Raw genomic sequence first — 22,567 nt, 5'->3', positions numbered from 1 at the left:
GAGTGAATGGTGGTGGTCAGAGGGTCCGTTGGCGCAGACGTGTGTAGTCGCGAAAGCGCTTCTGACAGTCTCCCCCAGGGGAAACTGAAGCTACAAACGTAGCTTTCCACCACCGAGTGTGGAGTGAATGTACAACTGTCTCATGTAAAGCGCTTTGTGACTATATGTCTGTGAAAGGCGCTATATAAATAAAGATCTTCTTCTTAAAATAGCAGATGATATAATTGTTGAGTTGACTTATCATGTCTAACAAACCATGGATTTCCTTGTTCATATCAATTAATGTTTGGATTATACTTAATTAATCTAATTACATTTGAATAATCTTTGGAGGCAGTATTAACAGTCAACCATCTCTGTTGTGCAATAAAAAAAAAATGACCAGCTTCAAAAATACAGGAATGTGAATTTATTGACTGGTACAGATAAGAAAATATCACTAGTCAGTGTCACGAGTCTGCATAATAAAAACAAAAACAAATGAAGGGTTAAAAAAAAATTAATAAATACGTTCATAACTTTTCCAGAGCTTTGTTCAGATTGGCCTTTATTGTGTCGAGGAAGTCTGATGTGTTCACATAATGTTCATTCAGTTTGCAGCTGTAAAAGGGACAGCGGAGTTGACATTAATCTGTGCTCCCAACCTTCTGAATGAGTTTTGCTCCATATATAGAGAATATATTTATATTTTACTTACTTGGCCACACCATGAATGCAGCCTGCGAGGTCCTTGGTCATTACACCACTTTCTACTGTTTCTTTGCATACCCTTTCTAAAGTCTGTGAGAACCTGCAAAACATTACACACAATACAAAGAAGTCTTCCACTAAGGCTGTAAATGAATGTGCGCCAATAGGAGCGATAACCAACTTGATCAAGTCCGGATTTCCGTCCAGTTTCCCTCTGTGCTCCAGGCCGCGGGTCCAAGCAAAGACACTTGCAATCGGGTTTGTACTTGTAGGTTTTCCCTTCAGAGCAAAAGTATGTGTCTATTTAGCATTCAGTGTAATATTATGCTAAATTAACAGTGACTAGTTGAGACTTTACCCTCTGGTGTTCCCGATAATGCCTGGTGACTGTGCCATGGGCTGCTTCCGCTTCAATAGTCTTACCATCAGGGCACACCAACACAGACGTCATGAGACCCAGAGAGCCAAAACCTGTATGTTTAACAATATAATAGCTTTTGAGTTTTTTCTAAGAGTGTGGAAATGCTCCTGTTGTAAACTACTGGCTTAGTGGACTAACCTTGAGCCACAATATCAGACTGCACATCTCCATCATAGTTTTTACAGGCCCAAACAAAACCTCCAGAAGACTTGAGGACTTGTGCCACCATGTCATCAATGAGACGGTGTTCGTACCAAATAGCCAACTTGTTAAATTTTTCTTTATAAAATCTGGGGGGGAAATACATTTTTTATTATTCTGGTGATAACAGTTCAATTCATGTATTTTTTTTTTCCTTCACAGAGTATAGAAAAGTGAATAGAAGCTGTAGCATGCAAATATTGGATCGTGTTTCCACATGTTATATGGATATTTGTTTTACTTTTCATAGATTTCCTGAAAGATATCTTTGAAACGTCCGTCGTAGGCCTTGAGGATGGTGTTTTTGGTGCTCATGTACAGAGGCCATCTTTTCTGGATGGAGTACTGGAAGCAGCTGTGAGCAAACCCATTGATGGACTGGTAGAGAGAAGAATCCATTGTGCTGTTAATGCTGACATTAAAAATATGCTCAAAATTAACACCCCCAAAAGTGTAGTATTTCCTACATCATCTGTATTGTACATTCCCATTCCACAGCCTCCAGACGGAAAGTCAACGACATCCCACTCTTTTGGTTGGCTTCCATCCGCAGGGGCAAAAACCATGGTGAACCTGCCCGGCTTGTTAACCACGAAGTCTGTAGCTCTGTACTGAATAATAAATGAAAATCATCAACCAGGAAATCACTTTAACTACATGTCTTAGTCTTACTTGGTCGCCAAATGCGTGTCGGCCAATGGTAATGGCCTGTGTCCAACCAGGAACAAGACGAGGGATGTTTTTACAAAGAATCGGTTCACGAAATACAGTTCCTCCCAAAACATTTCTGATGGTGCCATTAGGACTCTTCCACATCTTCTTGAGCTTAAACTCTAATAAAATGTTTCAAGAATTTTTTTTAAAATATATATATATACAGTATACAGAAATCAAGTCAAACATACCCTCTACTCGCTCCTCATCCGGTGTTATGGTGGCACACTTGACAGCCACATTGTGTGTGAGAGTGGCCAAAGCAGCGTCCACTGTGACCTGGTCATTGGTCTGGTCCCGGTATGGCAGGCCCAAGTCAAAATACATCAGTTCCACTTCCACATTGGGAAGGATCAGCTGGTGGGACAACACACAGATTCATGGCTAACAGAACGTCTGACGAAGCCAAAATGTTGTGAGTGTGACACCATATCCAGTTCTTGTGAGGTGTCAAGCTCATCAAGAGAAAATGCTGGCTCGTAGTTTTACCTACCATTACTGTAACCAACAAAATTTAATATTGAGGTGGCAACTGTAGCAGAACTCACAGTGCACCACAATGGATTGGAGCTTTGACATGGCACATTCAAAAGAGCTACTGTATAGGGCAGGGGTAGGTAACGTCAGACCCAGGGGCCAAATTCGGCCCACCAGCAAAGAACCTTTGGCCCTCAAGATGATTTTGAGAAATAACTTTACACAAATCAGAGGTACTTTAACCATTGTAAAGTTTAACTTCTTAACCCCTGCCTTTGGCTTTACCCAAATCTAAAAAAGAATCTCGACTGGAGCTTGCAGCCTGTAAGTACCACGGATATAGGATATAGGAGATAGGAGTAACGTCTCATTTGAAAGCTAAGATCATCAAAACTGATCTACCATTTTTCCTCACATTGCCGCTGTTTTCAAGTAGCTTTTTAGATTTGGGAAATGTCGAACTGGAGAAAATGTATTCGCTTATGGGGTGAAGTACTGTAAAGATGTGAGAAATACTGTCAATTACTTAAAAATGTCCAAACAGACCACCAAATTAGGTCATATATTATGCACAGCGGTGGCATTTGTAAGCTTCACTTTTGGCTAAAATTGTCAGGTTCGGCCCTTGGTCTTTTTACAATGAAGAAATTGGCCCTCCACCGAGCACACTTGCCCCTGGGTTAGGGCGTGTGTCTGCCTTATGTCCTCTTACCTTTTCTTTAATAAATTCCCAAATTATTCGTGTCATCTCATCTCCATCCATCTCCACCACTGGGTTATCGACTTTGATGCGTTTAGTTCCATCTGTGAATAATTTACACTCAAGATTATTACAAAACAATGTTAGAAACGATGCTCAAACCCCAAGCAAATCCCTTAGTTATTATAGGCTATCATCTAAACGCCGATATTCCAGTTTGAGCGAGTTGCTGCGCAGTTTAGGCCTGGAGTACCGACTGTTTCATTTTACTTACAGTTCCTTTGGGGCCGTCTGTGGTTGGGGGCGGCAGCAGGTGCGAACAGTGCGGGGTTTTGAGAGAGGCCTGCGCTTACGACCCGCCTCACGTTGGTCAGCGCTCTGAGACAGCTGGACATCTTTCTTCAAGCGCCTTGGACTTATGAATGAAAGTGTAGCTTGTCAAGAGGAGGTAAGGCACACGTCCGCATAGTTCTACTGACGAAACTGGCACATGATTGGGCAATGAACCCGCTCTGAGCCAATTAGAGGAAAGCGCATGGAGTTGGGATTCGTGGATCAATAAAGGTTCAAGTTCAGACAAACGTTTCCCTAATTTCCTCAGTGCTTAGTTCAGTTTTGTGATTGAACTTGTTACAAAAGACAAACATAGTCTATAACCTCTTGCATTCTAACTCTGGAGGTGAACACAATCATATGAAACTTTTGGAATAATAAGGCACTTTATTACACAAGTGTGGCTTCACATTCACACAATAACATAATGCAATCGCTAAACAAATCAGTGTTAATTTCGTCGACTAAAATATTTAGTCTTAATTTTAGTCAAAGTGTTATTTTTGACGACTAAAATTGGACTAAAACTAAATTAAAAGTTTTTCATGAGACTAAAACTATGACTAAAATGTCCAGATATTTTAGTCGACTAAAATAAGACTAAACAAAAATGAAAAGGAGAAACTAAAATCATCCAAACTTCTATTGACCGTCTGAAAGAGCCTCAGATTATGTAAATTCACTGCCAGAGGATCAGCTGAGCTTTGTTCATGTGGAGCAGCTCCATGAAGCAGAGGAACAAGATTAAATATGACTATAATGAATATTATCAATGCAAAGTCGACTAAAACTAGACTAAAATTGAAAAGATTTTTTTGACAAAATCTCGACTAAAATTACATTACATTTTAGTCAAAAGACTAAGACTAAAACTAAATTAAAATATGTTGACAAAATTAACCCTGATACAAATATAGTCCCCCAACATTAACCTCTTATACCCCACCAAGTGCATTTTCTCCAGTTCAGCTTTACTCAAATCCATAAGGTCACAGCCTATAGGCCAGTAACGCCTCATTTGAAAGCTAAGACCTACAAAACTGGGCTAAATGGATCTTTTTCCTTTGCGTTGTTGTCACTTTTTTGTTGGGTTTTCATCATATTTTTGCCACATTTTCATTGTTTTTTGTGTGGCTTTTCTGTCACTTTTTCGTCACTTTTCGGTTACTCTTTTTTGGCTGTTTTTTGTTTCATCGTTTTCGGTCATTTTTTTGTTGCTCTTTTGTTGCTTTTTCATCCCTTTTTTTTTGTCATTTTCCTGCTGCTCTTTGTTTGGAGAAAATGTGCTCAGTTCAGGTCGGGGGTTAAGAGGTTAAACAAAGTATTAAATTAACAAGAGCCTAAAAGTTTCACACTAAATTGCACACAGACATTCAGCAAAGAGCCCACAGTCCCACGTTGAAACAAATAACACAAGTAGATACATATGAAAACACATACAGTTACTGAAGTAAATTCTTGACTGCAAATCGTAAACATTCATATATTTAAGTGAGAGGAGAGTCAGTTGATCACCTTTTGGTAAAAGACAAAAAAAACATCTTTTACACAGCCTACAAATGTGGGTGTCAAAATAGACTGTGAAAAAAATATAATGGGTAGATCAAATTAACCCACTCTCCCCTACTATATTTAAAACCTTTATAAAACATTGGAAGTACACTGTGTTCCAAATTATTATGCAAATGACATTTTTCTAAGATTTTCTAAATTGTCAACTCAAATGAGAGTCAGCATAATTTTTAAGTCTTTAACTGGTAGAGGATCATTTAAATGTGGTGGAAAAAATTTCCTAGTGATAACAGTATTTTTTTCAAAAATAAATATAGTAAAAACCTCAAAATCCACTGTTCCAAGTTATTATGCAACTCCATATTGTGCCCTTATCGGCACAAAACGGAGTGTGCTCTGAATCATCCACAGATCTCTTATCTGTATGATGATTAAGCTTAATCTTTCATGAAATATCGAAGGTTTTCATACCTTGACCAAGGCATTCAACTATTTCACACTTTTCATCAGCAGAAAGTCCCTTTTTCTTTACCATATTGCTTGAAAATGATGATCTGCATAATAAAGTGGAACACCCTTTTTCAGTAGTTTTTCCCTTAACTGGGCTTAACCTGACAACTAATAATCCCAGGTCTCTGAGATTTATGTCAGTGATTCATAGAGCCCCAAGACACGATACCATCCATGAGTTTCATTATTATTGCTTTTTTTTTTACCTTTTTGACACAAAAATCCAATTTGCATAATAATTTGGAACGCAGTGTACAGTAACAGTCTGACGTAAGGCCACCTACTGAATACATTTCATTAAAAGCTATGGTAGATTCTTTGGTCTCTCATCCACAAGGCACAAAGGAAGGCTATTTTAAATGTGTCCGGTTTTGGTTTTGTAAAAAATATACATATATTATTAAAGGTTCTCAAATAAAGAACATTTGTTTTCACATTGAGCAGTCAAGACAGTGTTTCTGCGCACAATTCCACCTGTATATTAACTTCATGTACTGGCTGCCACAGGGCCTTTCTTTTCACCGAAGAAACTCTTGAGCATCATGACTTGTCCAAGGCCAATTACAAACAAGAGGACGGTTTCTCCGATGGACCAGTAAGTAACACGCTCCAGGAGATGCTCCGCCCTCATTCGGTCCTGAGCCTCTCGGAGTCTGTTCCAAGTTTGCGATTCAGCCGCCACCTTCAGGACTTCATGAATGGCCACGCAGCTTGACTCCAGCTTAACAAAAGAAGATCTCATCAGCCTCAGGTTATGGCTTGGGGAAGAAGGTTGTTAAAATGGACACAAATATAAACAATACAGATAATGGAGGGTCGGAGGTAAGTAAAGCCCCATTTCGACAGGACCAGACTGGAACGGACCAAAGCGGTTTGAGGGTGTTTCGACAGCCAAAAGTGAACCGGTCCGCTCCCAAAGGGGGGTCTAAACCACTCCAGTCCCGGACCACTTCAGCCATGAGGTCTGGAGAGGTTTGCAAACTAGACCAGTTTTGGGAGAGGTTGGCTTGTCACCACTCTGATTGGTCAGGCCTGTGAAAGACAATAGTCGCCTTGCATATTCAAAGTTACCTTTCTCTTCACAAATTTAAATCAGGCTCTATCATGACTTCTGTATGAGCGTTTAAAAGTCAAAGTTAACACATGGCACAGCTGATTTTTACTTTCACTTCTGTATGGATGAGAACTGGGCTATATTAAAGTTCTTTTTATAAATGAGGATGGGAAAACATTCAAATATGATTTTCTTATCACTGTTCAATATAAAGGGCATAATATAGAATAATTGCATAGTATTTTTTTGTTGATGAGTACTCTGTCCCACCTAATGGCCAATTTTTGCATATACAAAGGTGTTTTGATGCAGGACTAAAGCACAGTGATGTGGCTGTGGTTGTTGCCTGTCACATGCATATGAATGACCTCGGCCACTCCCATAACGACCCAGACCACTTTATCCTAAAGGCACTTGAAACACAAACTTGCGGGCGCTGCCCTTCCCTAAATGAACCGGTCTCAAGTGAACCGAACTGGTCTTGTGCTGTCGAAATGGGCCTTTAGTCAAGCGTATACACAGAACACACATGCATAAATTCAGAACAGCTTTTAGCGTCTTGGCTGTCTGGGCAATTATAAGGAGCACAGTGCACATTAATATATTTAGACTATAATGTATTTAACAGACAGGCGGACGGACGGGCGGGCGGGCAGACAGATGGTCATAATACTAATAATGAATAATAGATATGGAAAATAATGGAATACTAAACTGACTGAAGTGAACAGAAATGTACAGCCGACATTATTCCCTTCAGAGCAATTAAGAGATCAACTTAAAAGTGCAGTTCACAAGGGAAGTTCAAAAATGCAAGGTAAAACAGTGTGTGATACCCTGTCATCTGGTTCTTACCTGGGTGAGTGCTGTACCTTGAGTCATGTCTGGGAGCAGTGGCTGCTCACCACCATGGCGGAAATCGAGATAGACTATTTTATTTGTGAAAGTGGAGAACTCGTTGCTGAAGCACACTTGGTAGACTCCTTTCAGGGCTGTGATGTTGGAAAAGCTGTCATACTGCCTTCTCCTCTCATTGTACAACTGATTATTGTGTGGGTCCGTGGCAAAACAGTCCACATCATAGTTACCCCCTGCTATCACCTGAAACATAAGGATTTTGAAGAGGGGAAAAAAGTCAGTAATGTCATAAACAAGTTATTATAAAAGTAGAATGTAACCACCATTCTACCACATGGACATAATAATGCTCATCAGCAGTTTCTAGGCATTTCACAAGTGCCTCAGTGACTGACAGCTGCTTGTTGCAACATTGTAACAAATGAGAAGTTGCACACTTACTTGGTAGTCTATATCAAACTTGACGCCCTTTTCCAGTTCTTCGTAAAAACATTGCTTTTCGTTATCCGAAAGCTCAAACGTGAGCTCCGTCCCCCAAACAAAAGCCACATGCAGAAACAAACTGATAAGTTGCGAATACAGCATCATGAAGGAGAATACTGATGCGTGAGCGTGAGCCAGATATAATAGCGGTTTACGTTCTCATTTACCTGTTGTTCTTCTGACGTGGCACAAACAACTTCCGGTACGACTTTGATTGAAAAATAAATAAAAGTATAAGTATATCTGTTTTATCACACACATCACACATTAATACCACACATTAATTAAATTGATAATATATATTCCAGACCGTAAAATGGTTCATGTAAAAACACACTTTTTTTTTCTTGAGAGATATTTGAAACGCTTTTATTTTGAAGGGTGTTATAGCAAAACTGCATGTAATTTTGGAAATTAAAGATAATGAAAATGCATACTTCAAAGTACTGGAAAACTACAGTGATGAAGGACTTTGTGGAAAGCTGTGCCATTTGATGCAGGTTTATTTTAGATCCCAGGAACAGTGGCCTTACTGGTGATGGATGATTGATGTCTGCAACACTCTGAAATAACTGTTAACATTACATGATTAAACATTCAGCGGTGGGTTCAGAATGTTTTCTCTTTTCAATATTTGTAACATAGATTATTTGTAATAAGGGTGACGCTAATGTGTTATTTGTGAATTGATTTTTTTTAAATTACATATCAATATGAGTCATTTTACGTGTGTTTTTATATCAGACGTAGGCATACTTTTATCACATTCACATTTATCAAAATCACATTCCCTTTAATCAATTTGTGTCACTTCCACAGTCTATGCTTCATACTATCTTCTGTGCTGTAGAGGAAAGTCTTGTAGTTAACAGTGGACTCTACTACAGGGAAGTGTAAGCTATTTGAGTAGTGCATTAAATTATTTGTGAGTGCATTTGTTTACAGTAGCTTATTCCACATCCACTTAGTGATGCTGTGAGGTTTTTGTGCTTCCATGGAAGTGTTTACATTTTAGTTGGGGTAATTATGTGGAAACTTGGGATGTAGGACTGGCCCCTTTTCAAAATATATATTTACATTCTCTAAGTTGGCTATTTGTATATTAAATGCTATTTTTGTATTCTAAGTACTGTCAGTATAATTGAATTCACCACAAGAGAGAACAGTAGATGAAGTTTTCATTTTATTAGCCAAAAATATAGTTGGACTGGCCATGTCACTGAAATAGGTTTTGTGTATTTTTTTATTTTTATTTTTATTTATTTGAGCATACATTTTGCTCAAAAGGAGTAGGCTGAAGCAAAAGCTTATGAGCGCCTACCCCCAACTCAAAATGATGAACTTTTCATTTCTCATAGTATAATCAGTGTAAACAAAACAACAACAAGGAACAATAGCAAAGAAAACAAAACAAAAAATGAAGAACTCGTTTCCTTTCAGAACAGCTTTTTGACTCACAACCACTGTTTGAACTATTCACATAATAACAGAACCAAACACTATTACACTATTAGGCCTACTATTTCCTGCAAGATCGCTACATTTACACTTTATTTCACAAGACAAGCAAGTAGCTATAAATATTTGAAAGTCAAGTCATGATCAAGTGAAGTGAATCGATTCTATCAAGAATCAAGTCATTTTGTAAATAGCCTAATTAAAAATAATAACAAGAGGATTTTTATTTTATTTTGTTTATTAACTGCCGGAGCCAGGATTGGAGCCCCAAACGCCGGGGACAGATCAGATACCGCCGTATGTGCCGCAGCCATAGATAATACTGTACAGGGGCCGCAGTCTTATCATGGACCTCCAGCTGCAATGGGTATTTTATTATGAAACCCCCGCGCGGACGCCCCGTGAGCTCACTTCCGGCCAGAGATTGTGACACGCCCCATTGAAGAATACGTAAGATACACATACCGTATCCACTGTAGGCTACTGTATCGGCCTAAGGCTTTTTAACATTCGTTTGTAGTTGGTCATTAATGCAGACGAAACGAAGGTTTAAAAAAAACAACGTGTGAATTAACATCAGGACAAAGATGTCAAACTACGTGGAGGCAATGAAGGACTTTGTGGAAAGTCATTCCATTGCCACTTTTGCCTTCGTTGCAGGTAAACATATAACTTATGCTAAAATATCCATAGTTCTAGGCTACTAATAAGGTTTCATACACTGGCTTATTACGTCAATGATCCTCACTGTTATTGCAACTTCAATAGATCTATGAACAATTGTGTTTATTTGTATAGGCTGGTCAGCATTTAAATTATGAAATGTACATTCCAATCTATTATATTTGGAATCAGCTTTGATACAAGGCAAAGGCATGTAATTGTATATTAAAGGATGAAATAAGCCTGCTCAGGATATAATGTAGGCAAAAGGTGTATGACATTACAAAAATAAAAAACCTGATTGTTTGCTTTAAAGCAGGGGCAGGTCTACTGGCCATTCGCAGGTGGATGGCTGGGAGAGCCTGTCTCAGCAAGGTCAGGCTGGATGGAAAAACAGTCCTAATCACAGGCGCTAACACAGGCATTGGGAAAGAGACGGCCTTGGACATGGCTAAACGAGGTCAGCATTAAAAGCAAACATTCATAAATCACAATGTTTGGCTTTTCAAATCTGTTTCATTGTGTTTCCAATGTTTGTGTAATGAACCATGGGACTTTTCTAGGGGCCAGAGTGATCCTAGCCTGCAGGGATATGACCAGAGCCCACATTGCTGCTGACATGATCCGGCAGCAAAGCGGAAATGGCAATGTGTTGGTGAAGAAGTTGGATCTGGCTTGTCTGCAGTCAGTCAGAGAACTGGCCAAAGATATAGAGAAGAATGAGCCACGCTTAGACATCCTCATCAATAATGCAGGTGTTTTGCTGTTTTAAGTGTTTTTAGTTAAAGTAATTACTGTGTCATTCTAGGAAATTATATATTTTTTTAAACTTTTCTTTTGAAGGTATCATGATGTGTCCAAAATGGGAAACAGAAGATGGTTTTGAAATGCAGTTTGGCGTAAACCACTTGGGACACTTTCTTCTGACTAATTGTCTCCTTGACTTGCTGAAGAAATCTGCTCCAAGTCGCATTGTCATTGTGTCCAGCCTCGCACATGAGAAAGGTAGAGGGGTCATTGTTATTTTTTTCTACATTGGATTTTTTTGTTGTTGAGAAAAACAGGATTCCAAGGACGAAAACTAAAACGTTCCTGGAATAATGCTATTGTGTTTTCAGGGCAGATACATTTTGATGATATCAACCTGGATAAGGACTACAGACGTGAAATAAGTTACCGTCAAAGTAAACTTGCAAATGTGCTTTTTGGCAAAGAACTTGCTAATCGACTGCAGGGTATGTCTATCAGATGATTCAGCAGTATGAATCCTAAAATAAAATGTACTGTTTTCCTGACATTTAACATATTATTGTTGTCCTGTAGGATCTGGTGTGACAGTGTATAGTCTGCATCCTGGGGTCATTCGTACTGAGCTGGGTCGCCACCTGTTCCCCACACTGGCTGTGTGGAAGAAGGTGATTGCAATGCCTTTGATGATGCTCATCAAAACACCATGGGAAGGAGCTCAGACCACCATCTACTGTGCTGTGGAGGAGAGCCTGGCCAACGATAGTGGCTTCTACTACAGGCAAGTACTCTTCTCATAGATCTGTCTTCAGAAAATTGTGTGATTTGTGAAGAATTATAATTATTTTTGTTCGTGGTTGTGCAGTGACTGTGCCCGTAAGACGCCAGCCCCCCAAGCCCAAGATGATGCTGCTGCCAAGAGGCTCTGGGATCTCAGTGCTTCTATGGTCGGCCTTGGTTGAACACCTGCATTATGTGTCACTAAATGACTGGTACTTTTCTCTTTCAAAACACATAATATAATTATAATGCTAATTTGTGTCTCCTATACCACCACTGTTCCTTAGTTGGTTACTCTCAAACGCTGCAGCCCAAACAAAAATATACATTTCAGTTTTTATGGAAAAATATTAAATACAGTTTGCTCAAGCAATTATCATCAGAACAACTATTAAAAACGATCAAAACTACTATATTTACCATCAGTGTGTCCTGCGACTCACATATCCCAAAACGACAATGCCAGGATTCACTGGTGACACAGATAATTTTCACACATCTTGTCCACCACAGAGTACTATACAATAACCCAGTTAACAGCACTGTCTGCTCGCCAAAAGGTAGTTTATAGTTTAATATGTAGATTAATTTGGCATTGTTTTAGTAAACATCTGCAATATCACAACCTTTATTTCTATCAGGAGTTGCATGTATTTTATTCCCCCAAGATCTTGCTATAATAATGTCTATAAAGTCTCCTTAATTCTGATCCACTCTTTTATAATTTGCTTAATAAATCCTGGCATTGTGGGGCACGTGGCGCTTCATCAATGAAACCTATTTTTTTTGGCCGTAATTATCCAATGGCATGTCTTCACTTTATTTGCATAGTCCAAGCGCTCAGTCAAAATGTTGTCAGTGAGTTACATCCTACAAGTGTGTGTGCTGTGCGTGATACAGTGTTATATATTTAATTTTACGCAGCTTTTGCTTTTTAGCATTTTTGAAGCAACGTGTGTGTGTGTTTTTATTGTTTGTTTCTTTTTTTGCCGATTTTATGACATATTCATAATGGTCTGGTCAACCCTAAATGGCTGAGATTGTATTTTGCACTCCTCGCTAATTATTATTGAGTTTATTTTGAGTTAGCTTTATTCTCAGTTGCACTATATTACATGTAAAAAGTGCATAGAGAGAATGATATTGTGTTGCACTCAAATCCTTTGTGGAAAAGGTAACACTATACACTCAGCAATAAAAACACAAAAGAGCAGTCTTTCCCAACCTGGGGGACACCGGGGCCTGCAGGGAGGGGGGAGCGGCTTTGCCGAATGATGGTCAGGTCTTAAGAGTTATCATTTGAGCAAACTAAAGGGTAATTAAACGTGTTGTTTTCTGTATTTGGCATTATTTTTAAGCTTTGGTGCATTTGTGGGCATCAAAACACAAATATTTTTTTGGTGAGACCTGCTCTGTCACCAGCACGACTGGGGGGGGTTCAAGGATAAAAGGTTGGGAACCACTGCAATAGTGAACCGTAAAGGAAGTGATGATGAGCGGTTCACTTCCTGATTGCCTTTAAGATAAGCCTTTAAATCCTTGAAATGACATGCATCAAAGGTGCCTATCTTTCCGCCTTGTGGTGATGAAGTATAATCCAGAAGTTAAAGTGACTATATTGAGGTGCACAGAGGAGTTTATAGAAACATATGACATTGAAGCTATATTGGCTTATCGGGGAGACAGGCAGTGCCTAGTCATCATGTATTGTTAATGTTTTATTATTAAGTTGTGATGTTGGTGTTAATTGTGTGCCTAAATGAAAGAAAGAATGATCATGTAACCATATTTTAATAAAGTAATGCTATCATATTTTAAACAATAAAACATATACACTTACATTGCACAATAATATTGGAAACACAAAACCAAATGTGTAAATTAAATATATTTCTATACGTCTTTGGAATTGACTTTCCTATCCAATAAATCAATAAGAAACCATGTCCCATAGCAGTTTAGGCGTTTTGTTTGTGATGCAATATACCATACTATCAAATTACTCAGTTACTAATTTAGTTTTACCATTGCTTTATTGAAAGTGTCATTACAGCTTAAAAGATCATGTTAGATCTTGCCAAAGGTGCCTGAGTTCATCATGACAGTCAGTGGTGGTTGCTTCTTCTTTCTATACACTAATTGTGTAACCAACCACTCACATTTTGTTCTGACCTCTTGTGTTATTAAAAGATACAAATGGTCAAAACTATTACTTCTCAGCCCACTGAATTTTCACTTTTTTTAATGACTAGTCTCTAAAATTTGTGTTTAAATGAAATTCTAATTCTTCTAGCAGTCAAGAGATAGAGGAGCATGGAACACTAGCTATGTTAACTTACATAATACCCTCAGGTTTAAGCACTGGTGCGTCGATATGGTACAGTGACAGGCCGACATACAAAATTAAATATATCTTTCTAGTTTCACCTTAAGAAGCTCAGAAGCTGAAACAGACTTGACCCAACTATCCTTCCTTTGCACTCACTGGTGTCCCGCTGCTGAAGGTAATGTCATGCACATGCCCTTATCAGTTCTCCGTCCAACGGATACAGATGCTATAGCTGGGCTGGAAAAGTGATAAGGAGATGTGGCTGACTATAGAGCAACCAAAGCAATTTGAAGATGGGGTTCAAAATGGATCTTGAAAGTTCTCACAAGTTCTGCAGCAACCCTGGGGTTGCATTCCAAAAAATGGATGCTGTTTTCATCTTGCCATCCTGGAAAAAAGAAAACCTTTCTGGCGTCGGGGCTGTCCACCACTGCTGCGAAGGTCCTCTTCTGCCACCGCTGCAGACTGAACGCCGCTTGAATCCAAAGGCAGAAATGTTTGACTTGCCCCAATCTGTGCCGTTCTTTACAGTCCTACTGCTGACAAAGTTTTGAGACACACCCCATTGATGAGTTTTATTTCACTGTAGCCCCGCCTGGCCTGGACCTGCTTCTTGACTGCTATTGGCTGACAGTTAGGACTCATCATACTTGCCCTCTGGCTTGTGTGAACTCCAGCCAAATAGTTCTTCCTGCTGTCAATCATGAGCATCTCAGCCAGTGAGGTGAGAGAGGCCCTGTCTTGTGGGCGTGCTCCTTACAGGTGTGGCTAAGAAGCACATTCCAATAAGAACATACCTGTCAGCTGCTTTGGTATTCAGCTGCTCCTCGAAAGTGAGGCCAGTCTGACTCTTCCCTCATCTGAGGCCCTTGCAAAGGGAAGAGGAATTGTTCATTTTTCACTACACAAGTACCCAATATTAGTCCAGGATGTCAGTGTCTTGTCTCAATCATTTCCCAATCCCTTTTATGTGAAGTGTGTTAGGTTCAATTGTTCGTGTACAAAAATGGGATAACAGTCTGAGTATGAAAATGCTTGGTTTGTGCCTTGGAGGCAGTTTTGACTGAAAACAGTGGCACTGGTGTCTTAGGTATATAGAAAAAAGGTAGCATTTGTGCCTCTTCCCAAGAACCAGGGCTGTATGTCATTACTCTGTAATATGTGCAGTCAGTTGGTGTACAGGTGCAGGCCTTGGCATGTGCTTTCCCCCCAGCAAAGAACATCGGCTCATCTGCTTCTGTTTTGTCCCTTGGAGATCATAAACTCTAGTGTGGGTCAGGTGCAGGACTGTGTTGTCTGGTATGCAGTCATCTTATTTTCTCTATTGCTCCAATGCTTAAATCCCCTCCCTGGAATCCTTTTGTGGCGATCTGCTTCTCCCAGTTAGTCTGTGCATCCTATTCAAAGAACAGCGGTGTGCTGTGTGTGCCTGGGGCAGGTGTGGGAATGTAGGTTTGCAGCATTCGCCACCTGAAACCAGAGCAACTGTGCTGTGATTAGTTGCTGACGAGCCCATACATGTGTTGAGCTGAATCAGAGCAGCTACATTGACTAAGTTTGTTTATGTCTCTATACGAGTCACTGCTGTCAGACGCCAGATTTCAAATCTTTATACCCTTGATGTTGGTAATATATTAAAAGAACACTCAGAAAGCCCACTCCAGATAATTATTTATTCATATGTTGACTTTTTTTTATATCATCAACCCACTTTGGAACATTTTCAAACTGAATGCATCCTGATGTGCAAGAAGTCACAGGACTATCATGTTCAAAAAAGCAACATGTTAAACAGAAGCCGCATACCTTGGATATTTGGACAAAATGGCTCTGAAAAATTGACAAATAACATGCACAATTTAAGGAGACAGAACGCTTTATGTACATTTCTTTCTTTCTTTCTTTCTTTCTTTCTTTCTTTCTTTCTTTCTTTCTTTCTTTCTTTCTTTCTTTCTTTCTTTCTTTCTGTCTTTCTTTCTTTCTTTCTTTCTTTCTTTCTTTCTTTCTTTCTTTCTTTTCTTTCTTTATGCCTTTCTGCACCACCAGTGGGAGCAGTTCAACATGAAGTCACCTGTGTGATCTTAGGGTGTAAGAGCACTTGTAGCATCATATACTCTGACTTCCTGTCTAATGACTTTAGAGTGCTTGTGGGAACAGTGTTTTGGGGGCAGGTCGGGGTGGCGTTCAGGGCTGTGGGTGAGGATTCCAGGGCCGTGATCGGGAGGGGGCTGTGGAGGCTGTCGGGCCCCGAGGCAGGATCCTGTCACCAGACATAAGCGCACTGTCGAGTGAACACAAAGACAACAGGACAAGTGCTGAGTCAGCTGTCTACCTGACTTAACATACGCTGGGATGCCTCAGCTCCTCTACACAAACGTTTACATGTTGTCCTCAAGTCACTACATACACGGAATGAGACATTTTACTATTAGTGAATATCATCTAAATATGTAAGTGAGCTTTTATTTAGGATGCAACAGTTTAAAATAGTGTTAGTTTATTTTATTCGCGCTTAGATCCCTGCTCCGATCAGCGTAGGAAAATTAGAATATCGTTAAAAAGTGCATTCATTTGTGTTATTCATCTTTAACTGTGAAACTAATGTATGACAGACCAATTACATGCAAAGTGAGAAAAGGTATAGCCTTTATATGTTAGAATTTTGATGACGGTAAGCCATAATCATCAACAAAAACAAATGAAGGCTTGACATATGAATTAATATTGAATGTAATGAGTCTATATTAGATTCACATTTCAAATTGATTCACATAAATAAATGAACTTTTGAAGGATATTAAAATTTTCCCAGTTGTTTGTCACTCTCCTCTAAGGCTGCTGAGGCTATAGATGTAATTTACATATTACCACCAAAGTGTCACTAAGATAATTAATGGATTGCAAAGAGTCTCCATAGAAGAACAATGAAGTATTATTGTTGTTATTGAATGAGATTGGTCTGGCAAAGCAAGTTTATAATGATGTAAAGAAGCAATATAAAGAGCCATACAGAAAGAACAATAAAACAGCCTCTTTGGATGAGAAGCAAAACGTTTGACACACACGACTGAGAGCCTGCACAGACAATTACACAGTTAAATTCAGTTGAAAATATCAAAAATTATATTTTAAAAAAAATCAGATAAAAGCAGTAAATGAAACATAGACGCAGTCATGTTCACAATTAAAAACGTAGAATCATTGGTGGTAAGCACAAAATAGGACATGATATTCCATTGTCACAAACATTTTAAGAAGAAATGTTGTCATAAAAGATACATTATTCATTTAAGTGTAAATTCTGATTTTGCAATGTGTCAAAAATAAAATACACTTGTGGGATCTCTCGTATCTTGTGTGCAGCCATCTTCCACATGGTTGGACATCCTCACTTGATGTTTCCTGATCTCTGAGCATGCCATTGGAGGAGGAAGGGCTGCAGCCATCTTAGCAGCCATTGTCTGTGATTATCTCGCTGAGTTCCTCTCATGAGTGTGAAAGTCTGGTGCAAAGCAAACAGCCGTTGGGTCTCTTGATCCAGTTCCGGAGCTGGTGGGAACGTCACATGCCAGGCCCGCTCATGTGCACCAGGGACTTCTGCTAAAATATCTTCTGTCCCACATGGAGATTAGCCTCTGCACATTCCTGGACCTGAGTTCTGGATCCCACCATAACCTCTATATGAGCCTGTCACATAGGAAATCAGCATTTACGGTAAAATATAGGCATTTTCCTTTTTCCTGCACAGTCCCAAGGCCACTTCCAGTCCCGTCCTGTCATTATTTATAAATTTATAACTCAAGAACTTGCTTGGACAACACTCTCAGGCACAACGGGGGCTTCATGGAAAACAGACAGGGAACCACTGCTCTGAACCAAAAGATCAGAATTTGACATAACACATTATCTTGATTTGTAACGAAGGCACTGCAGGCCATTTACAGCACTAGCCACGAACTTCTGAACTCATTTCTCAAAAACATGACTCCTTTGTCAATACCTTGGACACAATTCATGATTTGCACAGTTCCCTCCCTTGCTCCCTCTTTGTGAGAGCAGTGACCACTGGGCACGCTATCCCGTTTAGAAGACATCTGTTTTTCACAATGATAATAATGGCATATGCTCGTAAAGCGCCTTACAAGCTTATGTTATGTTATTATTCATCATTCATTCATTCACTCGCTCAGTGTAGTCACAGCTGCCCTGGGGTAGACTGACAGAAGCGAGGCTGCCAATCTTTTTATTTAAATATATGATGATACACATGATACTTTTTTTTTAAAATATATATATAGGCCTTGCTAAATGTGTCAGAAAGTGTCCTATCAATAGCCTAGACCTCTGCATCAAGTAAAATAAATGATACATGATATGACCAGGTAGAAAAAGTTTCAGTCAAGCCCTATATAAGTTATTATTTTGCAGTCTCATATTCCTTCTAAATTATAGTTTGTTACAGTTCAGTCCAGCCGCAGATTACTCAACAGACTCTACATCTTCAGACTAAAAGTGATTCCTTATAAAGATCAATCTTAGTTATTGCGATGAAACATAATCAAGTGGAAGTAATTTCCTGAACAAAAATCCTTTGGGAAAGTCAGAACTGAAAAGTGCAGTGAGAAAGAGTGATGCCGTCTAGTGGCCAAATAGGCCTATAGAGTATCTCCCAGTTTTATTCGCCTTGGGAGTTGTTGGTTTGGTAAATTATATCTTAAAAATGTGGGAAAATATGCTGGACAAACACACAAATAAATGACTTACGGAGGGGAAGGAAAACATAGGCCAACTTTATTTCCTTTTGGAAAAACCTATGGCGCCACACTCGGACCAAGAGTCTTCAGCAACATCAGCAGTTGCCGCGTGTCCGCATGGCCATTATTCATAATCAATGCATTTATAGAGAACGTTCAAACATTTTTGACAGACAGCTTTGGTAATGCGTAAGTGACCATCTTGACGCGCATAGTGGGACCAGAACAGATGAGAAGTGAGTGGAACGCAGTGTCCGGGCGGAGCTACTGCAGCAGCGGTTGTTGTGCCGTGTTACACCCCGCTGCTCACTGGACGGTGAAATGTGATCATGGAGGGCTGCCAGCACGCATCAGAACCAGGCAGATGAGACGCCGAGCCAAGTGAACTGAGATCCACCTACCGCCATTGTAACGCCACAAGCACTTTTGCACCAGTAGAGGGCGCAGCCGGTGCTGATTCTGCAGCAGCGCTCAGACTCAGACACGTTTGATGATCTCTGACACTCCTTGCGCAACAGCAAATGAGCACACTGATTGAATGCGGTATTAAACGGTGAGTGAAACACAGTTGTGAAGAATATTTTACTGAAAGACAAAAGTAAAAATAAAGATCGTCCCGGCAAAGAATCAATTGACAGCAGTGGAAAGGGGACAGTGCTAAAAAACTGCATAACAGGCTACACGTTACAGCCTACTTTCTCAAACTTTTCTCTCCAAGTACCACCTCATAATGTTTGACCTTCCGAGTGGGCTTGATTTGAGAGTAAATCATCAAAATAAATCTTCTATGCCTAAATAGTTGGTGTGAACTATGTCTAAACTTGGTTAATGCATTAAAGCATAAAGAAATAATCTCTAATTCGAAGTAATAGAGTCCAGTGCAGATAAAACGGATTTAGCCTACACTGCGGACCACGTGGAAAAAGTTCAAGCACCACTAGAGGGTAGGCCAGGCTACCCCCTAGTGGTGCTAGTTCCTAGGGGGAAACTTAACCCCCCTCCCCAAAGTACTTCTTACAGATGTAGCACAGGTTATACATTAGGCTACTTCCAGACTTTGAGAACCAGAGGTTAGAACATTCTGTATGGATGTATTGTAGGCCATATGCCATAGAAAGCTTCATGAAATTATCTTTTCTTTTCTTTCATCAGAGAAGACACATTGCTAGAATATAGGCTAATTATATTGTTTAAGCCAAAATGTGATGAGCTCTCTAAAGTCTGTTTTATTCAATTATTTATTTCTTAAAAAAATAAATAAAAAAAAGACAAATACGTGGGCCTTTTACAAATCCTGCATGGTGCTAAACATATATCTTGACTAGTCAGAACATCCACCCCTGAGTATTTTTAAAGTGACACTGCGCCTCTGCCATGTTGTCACTATGATCATGTTCATGTTGTGGACTGCAGGCGGCGAGTGCCAGTTCTGCTGCAGTTTTAAAACAAGCAAAGCATACTCTGAGTTGATTACTCCTCCTCCTCCTCTCTCGCACCCACCTCGGGGCATGGAAAAGGCAATCGAGGAGAGACTTTGCCACAAATAGACCCTCTAAATATGGAGGGCTTCAGTCAAGAGAACAAGCATGATTGAATTTTGAGCCTTTTCAACCCAGTGTAATAAAGAGAAAACAACTGGACGCAGACTTTACTTTGATAGGCTGTGTGGTTATTTTTGCTTAAGGCTTTTTTCCCCCCCTTTGGTCAGATGTGATAATTTCATGCATTTAAAAGCATTGTGTGTGTACAAACAGCCAAACATCCCCACTGAATTGTGAAGAGCTAAAGATGCTTCTGTGCTGACTATATTATAATAATGAACACATGCCTTCATGAGTCAGCCTCCTTCAGCCCACTTTCCAGGACTGTGTGTGTGTGTGTGTGTGTGTGTGTGTGTGCGTGTGTGTGTGTGTGTGTGTGTGTGTGTGTGTGTGTGTGTGTGTGTGTGTGTGTGTGTGTGTGTGTGTGTGTGTGTGTGTGTGTGTGTGTGCGTGCGCGCGTGCACGTGTGTGCGTGTGATACACTGGCAGCCATTGTCTGGAAGTGCAATCGCATGAATATGTGCATGTTGCTAGGCCCTTACAAGTGTATAAAATCATGTACGCAGAGCCGCGTGTTGTCACAGATGCCTAAACTGTCTGTTGCAGTGTATCCAGTCCTTGTGACCTTCAGCAACATACTGTATGTGTTAGTCCATTCAAGGAGAGTTAACTTTTTAGCTGATCATTAGACTTTCACAATTTTTCCTCACCTCTAGGCTTGCTTTACATATTAGCATGGTATTTGCATATAACTTTGGGGAAGCCGGTGGTAACAGGAGGGTGCCCAGTGACACCTGTACAGAGCAGATGATATCCTGACAGGGTCTGACTGCAGAGCTCAAGAAGCAAGAATATATTTTAAAGGTAGTTTGAAGGTGTAAAAATGAATGTGTAATACAAGATATAAAACCAAATCGTGATCTAATTTTCTGGCAATCTGCCAATTTGGAGTATTTGTCATTGTGGTTCAGAGCTTTCTCTGTGCTCAAACACAAAGACAAACCATCTAATTATATCCACCCACTCCTATTGGTCACCTTTTGTCATGTTCTGTGTGATGACAGGTGGATATAGCCAATCACTGCACAGTAAGAACTGTCAGAAGAGACAGATGCCTGTTTTATCTTTTATTGGCCCCATAACGCTGTAAGTGTACATACAATCAGAATCAAAACATAGGCTGTAAGATTGTTTTGTGTTTGTGTGTGGGGGGAGCATATCATGATATGGTTGTACATTCTCACATTCCCCACCCCTTGTGTAAAAATCAAAGCGGAAAGTACTGTGGAGTATGAATAGCAAGACTGAAGTAATTTCTAACTTCACGCACAACTAAGTACATAAAGTAACTTCCATTGATTGACTGCGGAATTCTTCCGCAGTCAATCAATGGTTTTCATGTTCTTTATTATTATTCCTCTTCCATCTTTTTCCCGATTTTCGCCAGCTTTCAGCACCTTCATGCTTTGTGTGTATGGGGGGAATCCAGCCAATGGGGAGACTCCAGGCCTTTCAGCCATTTGTGCAGCTTCTGCCATTGAAGCACTGAGGCCATTTCAACAGTTTGACCAGTTTATGGAATATAAAAAGTTTATGCAATATTAATCATTTATGCAAAGTAATTACTTTATGGAATTTAACCAGTTAATGCATTGTAAGAAGTCCACATAAAATCAGTCACTACACGAAAACAAAGCCATTTTTCGGCCGCGCAGAGAAACGCTGCAGTGTCGACATGTTGGTGCAAATGAACATTGAACATTTTACACAAATCAATGGACTAAACATCAGATTTGAGCGAGAATATTTTCCCTCGTTCTTCGTTAAAATGAACGGGCTTCGTGCTCGACCGGAAGTGTCAGGACAACGGAAGTGCCGAGACAAAGCAAAAAGAGGCAAAAGTGGGCGGGGCGGAATAAGGTGAATACAGTTTATGCAACATGACATTTTATGCATTTTACCAGTTTATGCAAATTAGATTATGCAAATTAAGCAATTTATTCAATTTGAACAGTTTATGCAATTTCTGCATTCATTTCCCGCAATTCCGCAGTCAATCACAATGGCACAGCCATTGCATTTCTAGTTTTTAATTGTTATTGTGTAATCATTGAGTATAATTTTAGAAAATGAAAAAACATCAACACAAATTCCCTTGACACTGTAATAACTTTTGGAAATAAAGCCTATTTATGAAATCAAATGTTGATATTTGCCGTGAATGAAATCACTACACATTGATTTTCAAATTTCAACTCCCTTAATAATTTTTCTTTTTTTTTTCTTCTTTTTTTTATACCAGGGCAGGCTTTAGCTAAGTCCAACCAGTTGAAAAAAAATGT

The 22,567-nt window shown here is 39.6% G+C and overlaps 3 protein-coding genes across 4 annotated transcripts; 1 reads left to right on the top strand and 2 right to left on the bottom strand.

The window, feature by feature from the left end:
- Window positions 1-455: 455 nt before the first annotated feature.
- On the bottom strand, window positions 456-3,650 carry LOC306962550 (isocitrate dehydrogenase [NADP], mitochondrial-like). Of its 2 annotated transcripts, XM_079555730.1 has the most exons (11): window positions 3,478-3,650; window positions 3,216-3,307; window positions 2,218-2,383; window positions 1,985-2,145; window positions 1,780-1,923; window positions 1,554-1,690; window positions 1,250-1,401; window positions 1,049-1,161; window positions 872-969; window positions 698-790; window positions 456-600 (listed from the first exon to the last, which is right to left on the bottom strand). In XM_079555730.1, the coding sequence occupies exons 1-11, from the start codon at window positions 3,596-3,598 to the stop codon at window positions 513-515; spliced, it is 1,365 nt and encodes a 454-aa protein (XP_079411856.1). In that variant the 5' UTR covers window positions 3,599-3,650; the 3' UTR covers window positions 456-512. The 2 variants fall into 2 exon arrangements, with proteins under 2 accessions (XP_079411856.1, XP_079411855.1); XM_079555729.1 differs by having other exon boundaries at window positions 698-969.
- Window positions 3,651-5,872: 2,222 nt separating this feature from the next.
- tmed3 (transmembrane p24 trafficking protein 3) lies at window positions 5,873-8,120 on the bottom strand. Its single transcript, XM_079555623.1, has 3 exons — window positions 7,912-8,120; window positions 7,468-7,713; window positions 5,873-6,279 (listed from the first exon to the last, which is right to left on the bottom strand). Exons 1-3 carry the CDS (start codon window positions 8,056-8,058, stop codon window positions 6,046-6,048), a joined length of 627 nt encoding a protein of 208 aa, XP_079411749.1. The 5' UTR covers window positions 8,059-8,120; the 3' UTR covers window positions 5,873-6,045.
- A 1,720-nt stretch (window positions 8,121-9,840) lies between these two features.
- Window positions 9,841-11,909, top strand: LOC306962547 (retinol dehydrogenase 13). The gene is made up of 8 exons (XM_079555724.1): window positions 9,841-10,071; window positions 10,391-10,534; window positions 10,638-10,829; window positions 10,918-11,079; window positions 11,193-11,309; window positions 11,398-11,602; window positions 11,687-11,813; window positions 11,889-11,909. Exons 1-7 carry the CDS (start codon window positions 9,999-10,001, stop codon window positions 11,781-11,783), a joined length of 990 nt encoding a protein of 329 aa, XP_079411850.1. The 5' UTR covers window positions 9,841-9,998; the 3' UTR covers window positions 11,784-11,813; window positions 11,889-11,909.
- The last annotated feature ends 10,658 nt before the right edge of the window (window positions 11,910-22,567 follow it).

Source organism: Gobius niger (assembly GCF_951799975.1).
Source record: "Gobius niger genome assembly, chromosome: 4".
Taxonomy (NCBI): Eukaryota; Metazoa; Chordata; class Actinopteri; order Gobiiformes; family Gobiidae; genus Gobius; species Gobius niger.
This window is presented reverse-complemented; position numbering and strand designations above follow the sequence as displayed.

Excerpts from the sequence above, each read along its gene's own strand:
- LOC306962550 (XM_079555729.1), bottom strand. The coding sequence starts at position 3,598 with ATGTCCAGCTGTCTCAGAGCGCTGACCAACGTGAGGCGGGTCGTAAGC. Across the intron at positions 3,308-3,477 it reads CAGACGGCCCCAAAGGAACT|ATGGAACTAAACGCATCAAA; the intron begins GTAAGTAAAATG and ends AATTATTCACAG. Across the intron at positions 1,691-1,779 it reads GAATGTACAATACAGATGAT|TCCATCAATGGGTTTGCTCA; the intron begins GTAGGAAATACT and ends TCTCTCTACCAG.
- tmed3 (XM_079555623.1), bottom strand. The coding sequence starts at position 8,058 with ATGATGCTGTATTCGCAACTTATCAGTTTGTTTCTGCATGTGGCTTTT. Across the intron at positions 7,714-7,911 it reads AGTTTGATATAGACTACCAA|GTGATAGCAGGGGGTAACTA; the intron begins GTAAGTGTGCAA and ends CTTATGTTTCAG. Across the intron at positions 6,280-7,467 it reads AAGGTACAGCACTCACCCAG|CTGGAGTCAAGCTGCGTGGC; the intron begins GTAAGAACCAGA and ends TCTTTTGTTAAG.
- LOC306962547 (XM_079555724.1), top strand. The coding sequence starts at position 9,999 with ATGTCAAACTACGTGGAGGCAATGAAGGACTTTGTGGAAAGTCATTCC. Across the intron at positions 10,072-10,390 it reads CACTTTTGCCTTCGTTGCAG|CAGGGGCAGGTCTACTGGCC; the intron begins GTAAACATATAA and ends TTTGCTTTAAAG. Across the intron at positions 10,830-10,917 it reads CATCCTCATCAATAATGCAG|GTATCATGATGTGTCCAAAA; the intron begins GTGTTTTGCTGT and ends TTTCTTTTGAAG.